The 8,137-nt window shown below is 42.8% G+C and overlaps 1 protein-coding gene across 1 annotated transcript in view; it reads left to right on the top strand.

Moving 5' to 3' along the window:
* Nucleotides 1-8,137, top strand: part of FZD2 (frizzled class receptor 2) — a 46,720-nt gene continuing 38,583 nt past the window's right edge. The window contains 2 exon segments of the mRNA XM_056864704.1: nucleotides 1-264; nucleotides 386-764. Coding sequence (XP_056720682.1) covers nucleotides 1-264; nucleotides 386-764 — 643 coding nt within the window.

Below are 8,137 nucleotides of genomic sequence, written 5' to 3'. Positions count from 1 at the left end.
ATGGCGCGGGTCCCCCTGGGTGCCCTGGAACAGGGGCACCAGGCTGACCTGGGGCAGGCTGTCTCGGGCCTGGCGTTCCCAGCTGGCCTGGAACTGGCATCAGTAGTCCTGGCTGGCTGGAACCAGCGCCGGGCAGACCTGGCCCTCCAAGCTGTCCCGGGCCTGGCGTTCCCGGCTGGCCTGGAGCCGGCAACTGTAGTCCTGGCTGGCCGGAACCAGCGCAGGGTAGACCCGGCCCTCCAAGCTGGGGTGGTGCCGGTGTCAGTGGGAGCGGGATGGGGGCTGGCTGAGTCCGTTGAAACTTCCCCATCTCCCGCCACATGGTAGCTATCTGGTCCTGCACCTGAGTCAATTGTTCCTGTAAGTCCTGGCTCTGGTGTCGCAGGTACCGGACCTCGTCCTCTCGCATTCGGCATGGAAAAGCTGTCCCAGCTGGGCAGGTCTGGGAACCCCGGAGATTGGTCTCCCACTCCGTCTGCTGATCCACCTGCTTCTGCTTTCGGAGGGAAAGATCTGGAGCCAGGAGCGGCTGCTCCACCGGCTCCAGCATGTGCGCCACCCGGGCCTGCCACCCAGCTTGGCGTTGGGCAAGTTGCTCAGCCCCCTCCCAACGGCTCTGCTCATCCTCCTCCTGGATGTGGAGCTCGGCCTCTGGCCCGGCGATCATTTTGGCCTTCTCCCGGGCACTCTGGGCCTCCTCTCGGGCACGCAGGGCCTTTACCTTAACCTCCTCCCAGAGAAGGTGGTGAAGTACCTCTCTGGCAGTAGTTGTTTACGGTCTCCCTGCCTGAGGTGACCTGTCATCCCCCTCCCTAGAGGAATGAGTGAATCCAGCCGCTGCCGCCATGCAGAACTTAGGAGACAGGCTCAAGTCCCATTCCCCACAAAAACAAATCAAAGGGAAAAAAGTTAAAAAAGGAAGAGGGATTAGTCTCATAATGTCAGCTCTGGGCTCTCCAGATAAATCCCACAAACAACCTCTAGGCATGGTCTCCATAGAAAGTTAGTTTAATGGGAAAATACACAGCAAGTTACAGAATCCAACGGGAAGATGCAATGAGATTAATGGGGGGTAGGGATCAGAGTACAGTAGATATAAAGCTGAAATGAACTTTCTGGACGACTCCTGGTTGTCACGGCAACCCTTAGATAGGCCGTTCTCAGGGAGTGGCGAGACAAAACATCACAGAGTTGAATAACAAGTCGACCTTGGAATACCATCTGGTCTCCTGCTGAGTATCAGGCCGTGGAGAAACAAAGGTATCAAGCTCACAATAGTAATGCAAAAAGTGCTCTATTATTTACAAGTCAAAAATATCATGAACATATACAAACATAACACAATGACATGGTGCATGGAAGAGAAAGATTGCTATTGAAAAATTATTTATAAAGGATTTGAAGGAGCAACAGTTTGAGGCCACTGGATGACGAAGCTGTCTTCGGACGGCAAAAGCGTTTAAATCATCCGGCAAATGCTCCAGCAGAGGCGTGCCTCCCCCGATTCTAGGCTCCATTATTGCTTTCTGTTAAAAGAAGAAAGTTGTCGAACAAGTCATTGTACTTACTTTTGCAGGCATTTGTCTTCTTCGGATAGCTTTCAGCTGCACATTGTCATTGTGTTATGTTTGTATATGTTCATGATATTTTTGACTTGTAAATAATAGAGCACTTTTTGCATTACTATTGTGAGCTTGATACCTTTGTTTCTCCACAGTTCGCTGTTGGTATCTGTGCTGTATTTTTGCTTAGAGTATCAGGCCATGCCTGACACCCCCACCATTATATCACTATTATTTCTTATTCCTTTTATGTTTACCCATAGAGTCTCGACTGCACTACCATGCTCAGATTCATGTACTTCACAATTGTACACATCTTTGACATACAGTGCTATTTCTCCCCCCTTCTTTATCTGTCTATCCCTTTTAAACAAGTTGTACCCCTTAATCTTAATATTCCAATCATGAGTGACATCCCACCAAGTTTCAGTAATACCTACTAGGTCAAAATCCCCTTCCTGTATTAGGGCTTCAAGTTCTTCCTGCTTGTTTCCCATACTCTGCGCATTAGTGTACAGACATCGGAATCCGTTGTTTATGTGCCCCGTGGTTTTCGTTTCTGTACTTACCTGTGAGTTTATGTTTCCTTGCATACATGCCACCCCCGGCAAATCTTTATTGTTCTCGTCTCCAGGTATTGTCAGCATACAAGGCTTTAAGTTGTTGTCTTGCTCCCCCATAGGATTTAGTTTAAAGCCTTCCTGATCAGGTTTGCAAGGCTCTCACCAAACACATTTTTTCCTACCCTCATGAGGTATAAACCATCCCCCGACAGAAGAGCGTTTTCTTGAAAGCATAAGCCATGGTCCAGAAATCCAAACCTTTCTTGACGACACCACCTACGCAGCCAGTCATTAATTTGTAGCATATGTCTTTCCCTTCCTAAGCCATGACCTTCAACAGGCAGAACTGATGAAAACACTACCTGGAGATTTTTGGGGGCGGAGCCTGAGGATGGTGGGGTTTGGGGAGGGGAGGGACTTCAATGCCATTGAGTTCAATTGCCAAATCGGGCATTTTTTCCAGTAGAACTGATCTCTGTTGGATACTACAGGGAGGTTGGCAACTCTAAGTAAGAAGCTATTTGGGGAGCCTGTCTAGCCAGCCGTGCTCCTCCGACTGATCCCCTTTATTCCTTCCCCAGCTTCTCTTTATAGTTAGTGGGCTGGGGGCAGTGCCCAGTCAACCACCAAGGGCAGGACATCCCTTCCAGGCCATTTATGTAGGGCTGTTTCCTTGGGGTCACCCTGCCAACTACTTTGGGGCTTTGCCTTGATTATGCATGCATTTTCCAACCGTCAGAGGTCGCCTTGCCCTCCCTGCGCATTTCCACGTGTTTTGCCCACGTTTTCTGTATGCTGGCTAAATATGAATCCAGAAAACAAGGGCAAAATGTGCAGAAACGCAAGGGGAGAGCAAGACAACCTCTGGCGGTTTGAAAATGCATGCATAATCAAAGCAAAGCCCCGAAGCAGTCGGCGGGGTGACCGCGAGGAAACAGCCATGCATAAATGGCCCCAGTCTGGCCAGGCAAGTGGCTCTGTCTGGTGCGTTCCTCCATGATGACATAAACTTCTCTTGTTCTTATAAACCAGGGGTGGGGAACGTCAGGTCCGGGGGCCGTATAAGGCCCGCATAATCATTTGGTCTGGCCCTTCATGGGTCCTGGCAGATCTCTAGCTCAGAAGGATGCTGCCTGTCTGAATCTCTTAGGCCCAGCTGGGGCAGCAGAGCTCAAAAACGAGTCGCTCTATGTGGCAGACACTCGGAGCCGCCTCCGGTCGTGCCTCTCGACTAAATGTTTGACCAAATAGAGCAGGCTAATTTTTAAGTTGATAATTTTGTATGGCCCGCGAATGATGTTATAAATATCCAAATGGCCCTTGGCAGAAAAAAGGTTCCCCTCCCCTGTTATAAACTGATGACCGTCGTCTCTAAGAAAGAAATCGGCCTGGCTGACCTGACAGAGCCAGCCACCAAAGCTGAGTTCCAATATTTCAATAAACGCATGCTGACTGTTTATTGTGTTAGTGAAGATGCATTCCAGTTGTGGATTGTCATATATAATACTGCCCTCTGCTGGTCCTGTTCAGTAAAGACCCCTCATGGCACAGCTGCACAACTGACAAAAATCACACAACACGAAACAAAATCCCCACCCCTCCACCTCCCTGAAAGATATTGTAGCTCACATATGAACTGGAAAGTTCTGGGTCTGTTTAAACTGTAGCCCAGCCACAGTTTCCCTGGGTGGCCAGTAATGCATTTCTAAAATGGGAATTGCTGGGACACCGTCCGTCCACATAAGCATTGGCTGGGAAACTCTGCCTTATTGCCATGTTAATTAAGCCTGTGTCTCTACCACCCTCCATTCAGGGTTTATTACCAGCCTGTCTGCCAGTCTCCCAGGCCTCATTAAGTGCCACTTTGGGGCCAGCTGCAGTACAATGGGAAATGAGTTGGCAGAAGGAATCGGTAGGAACAGAGATACCCAGCCCGATTGCGTTACCACTGTGGTGGCATATTGACAGAGAAGCACCCTCTGCAACATGATAAGCTCAGTGAGTAGGGTTGCAGGCTCCAGGTTGGAAGATTTTTGGGGCGGAGCCTGATGAGGGCGGGGTTTGGGGAGGGGAGGTACTTCAATGCCATAGAGTCCAATGGCCAAAGTGGCCATTTTCTCCAAGTGAACTGATCTCTATTGGCTGGGTTCAGTTGTAATAGCAGCTAGTACCTGGAGGTTGGCAGCCCTATCAGTGGGACACCTGGCTCAAAGCAGCTAAGAGAGAAATATACCTCACCACACACTGGAAGATCTTAGATCTTTGTTAAGGTTTTTGGGTTCTATCCAAATACTGCTTGGCACCAATGTCCTGTTGTCCTGCCTCATTCCTAACAACAGAGACTCCGGTGGCATTAGCCACTTAACCATTAAAGTGAAGGTTTTATTTGTACTTTTCATCTTCACTTAATTCCTGGCAAGATACTTTTCTCAGGACAAAACGGGGGTGGGGTGGGTAGGGAGACCCAACATAAAAATAAAGCTGGGTACCCAAAGGTTGGGTGGAAAAGAACTCAATAAAACTATGAGATATATTTATTATAAAGTGCTCGTGCATCTATTAAAAATAAGCCCTTATGGCAACAAATCTAAAACCACATGACAAATGCATTTCACACACACCCAGACCTTCATCAGTGGTCTAGCAAAACATATTATGCACACATACACATAAATCAACAGATAAAATGATTTTGTATCAGCCCAGGTATGTATTTAAGGAACTATTCCAAATGCACTCTGTGCCTGTGATATCAGAATGTTATTAAAATATGTTTTGAATTGTAAAAGCACACATCCAAGGAATGCAGTCTAAATATTTCTTTCTGGACTGGGCTGACCTTACTTTCAAAGTGTGCATAACAGTATCAACCAAATTGCAGCTCTCCAGAGTCCCAGACAGAAGACCTGCCGCCTGGTCCTTTTTTTAAACTGGAGATGCCAGGGACTGAGACTGGGACCTTGGATGCTCTACCACTGAGCCATAGCCCCTCCCCACCAATATGATGTGTGCCAAAAACACTCTTTGATCTCCACATAGGGCAGGCAGGTCAGTCCCTATATTAAAAAAAAATCAATCTGACATTAAGATTGTCTTATTCAGAAGCCAGGTGGAGACCAATCTTTAGTGACACTCGGTTGCTGATATCACCAGTCTCCATCAAAAGAACTTCAAAGGGTGGTTCCAATGTGAAACGTTTGAATCAGAATTCATCAAGAAATTAGACTGCATTTCCGGAAGTCTTAACAGGGATCTGGGATTCCTTAGCTGTTTCAGGTATTTTTCTTTTTCTTTTTTTTTTTATTAGAAAAAAACCAATGACAATAACAGCAACTAAAAAAAAGCAGAATTACTGACAGTCTTCGTAATTTAAAATAATATATATATATATACACACACACACACATACATACATACATAATAAAATAAGATCAAGTCTCCCCTGCTACAGCTTATTTCTATGTCTTCATATTCATCATTACGTCCTGACTGAGCGCAACGCATTCCACTTTCCCGCCCTTATTTATGAAATTCTCTATTTTACTTATTGTATGTGACCATACCGCATCCAATCTTATTATATCTCTGTTTTTCTGATATGCTGTTAGCTTAATTAAAACATATATTTATTTAACTTTAACCAGCCATTCCTCTATCTTTGGAGTTGATTTTTGTTTCCAGTGACTGGCAAAGGTTGTTCTAGCCACAGTTATCATATGTAACACCATACAAAGTTCATCTTTAGCTAGATTAGGTGCCAGATTTAACAAGAATATCTTGGGTTTACATGGAATATCAATCTCCATTCCAACTGTTAGACATTTCACTATTTCAGACCAAAATGATATAGCTCTCTCACATTTCCACTACATGTGTATAAAATCTCAAAGGGAGCCATTTCTGAAAATAATCCTTCAGTTCTTTTGCTATTTTTCCGCAGTTTAAATTTAAACATTTAGTTCTATCTTTACTTAACCATATTCCTAAATATTTAACATTATCAGCTTCTCTTAGATCTTCTGCCCATAATTGTTTCTCCTTTTTGTTATTGATATTTTAAAAAAGAACTTCAGATTTATTTGCATTTAACTTGTATCCAGATATATTACTGAATTCTGTGATCGCTTTTCTAACCTCTAATCCAGATTTATCTGCTTCAGTTAGGAAGAGCGCTATATCATCCGCATATAGGCTTAATTTAAATTCCTCGTCTTTAATCTGTATACCTTTGATTTTATTATTATCTCTTATTGAGATTGCCAGGGGTTCTAAAGAGAGAGCATATAGGAGAGCTGACAAAGCGCAGCCTTGCCTAATGCCCCGCATGATATCAAAACTTTCTGTTCTTTCACTGTTAATTCTTATTTTAGCTTGACACTTGTTATATAGAATATTAATCCATTTCTGGAATTTCTCCCCAAAACCAAAGCTAGCTATTGTTTCCTTCAAATAACAGTGTTCAATCCTATCGAACGCTTTTTCAGCATCTAAGAATAAAAGAACTGCTTTTCGCATTGATTTTCTTATATAGGTAATCTTGTAAATTAATTTTTTCCTAATATTAGATGTTAGCAGTCTCTTAGGGATGAAACCTGTTTGATCAGGGTTAATGTATTTATTAATTATTTGTTTTAGCTGGTTTTCTAAGATTGAAGTTAAGATTTTATAATCAATATTTAGGAGACTGATTGGTCTATAAGAACTAGTTAAGGTTGGATCCTTTTCTGGCTTGGGAATAACTGTAATATCACTTTCAGCCCATGTATTTGGCAGCTTTCCATTTTGAAAGATATCATTTATTGCTTTGAGTAATGGAATTTTGATTGTGTGGCTTAACGTTTTATAAAATTCAGCTATATAGCCATCCAGGCCTGGGGCCTTATTAATTTTCAAATTTTGGATGGCCGTTTCTAGTTCTTATATATTTTCTTCCATAAAATCTTTATCATCTGAATTTAACTTGGGTATATTAGTATTTTGTAGAAAGCTTTTAATGTTATCTTTATCTACAGGCCCGGCCTTATGAAATTCTTGGTAATAGTCTCTAAAAGACTTCTTAATTTCATTAGTGTCATTAGTAATTTCTCCCTCTTTTGTTTTGATACCAGTGATGATGTTTTTACTTCTTACTTTTTTAACTTTCTGGGCTAATAATTTCCCCACTTTGTTTCCTTTTTCAAAATATCTTTGTTTAGTATGGAAATTGCATCAATTCTTTCTAAGTTTTCTTTTTCTGACTTCAACTCCTTTGCTATTTTTTTTGACGGGCTAAGTTTGACTTGTTTTTCCAACTCTGCAATATTTTTTAAACATATGTTCCTATCCTTATCTCTGTTCCTTTTTAGGAGCAATGACTCCTTCAGAGCAATTCCTCTAAAAAAGGCTTTGGCTGCTTCCCACACCATTATTTCTGAGCTGGTAGAGTTGTTCACATTGAAAAAGGATTCACGTTCCTTCTCTAATTTCTCTTTACTTTTGGCATTATTTAATAGTTTGTTGTTGAGAACCCACGTTTTACTCCTTTTTTCCTTTATACTTAACCATAAAAATATGGGGGTATGGTCAGTGTATATAAAGTTACCTATTTCCGTTTCACATCCCATATTTACCAGAGGTTTTGAAATTAAGAACATATAAATTCTAGATGATGACTTGTGAGCTGTTGAGTAAAAGGAGTATTCTGTTTCTGAATTGTGCTTAAGTTTTCAAATGTCAACTAATTGGAAATTAGTGTTGGTCTTTTTCATCATACAGGTTAATGCAGTACTCTTGTTCTTATAACTCCCTATATTCTTTTCACTTCTATCAGCTTTCAAGTCCATAACAGCGTTGAAGTCTCCTCCTAAGATAAGGTCTCCTTCCACTTCCTTTACAAGGGTGTCGTGTAATTTATTGAGTTTTTCTGATGGTTAGGGGCATATGTATTTCCTATTGTTACTTTCTTCCCCGATAATTTCCCGACCAGCAATAAAAACCTCCCCTCATCATCCACTACCTGTCATTTAACCTCCC

This window comes from Euleptes europaea, chromosome 18 (assembly GCF_029931775.1).
Source record: "Euleptes europaea isolate rEulEur1 chromosome 18, rEulEur1.hap1, whole genome shotgun sequence".
NCBI lineage: Eukaryota > Metazoa > Chordata > Lepidosauria > Squamata > Sphaerodactylidae > Euleptes > Euleptes europaea.
This window is presented reverse-complemented; position numbering and strand designations above follow the sequence as displayed.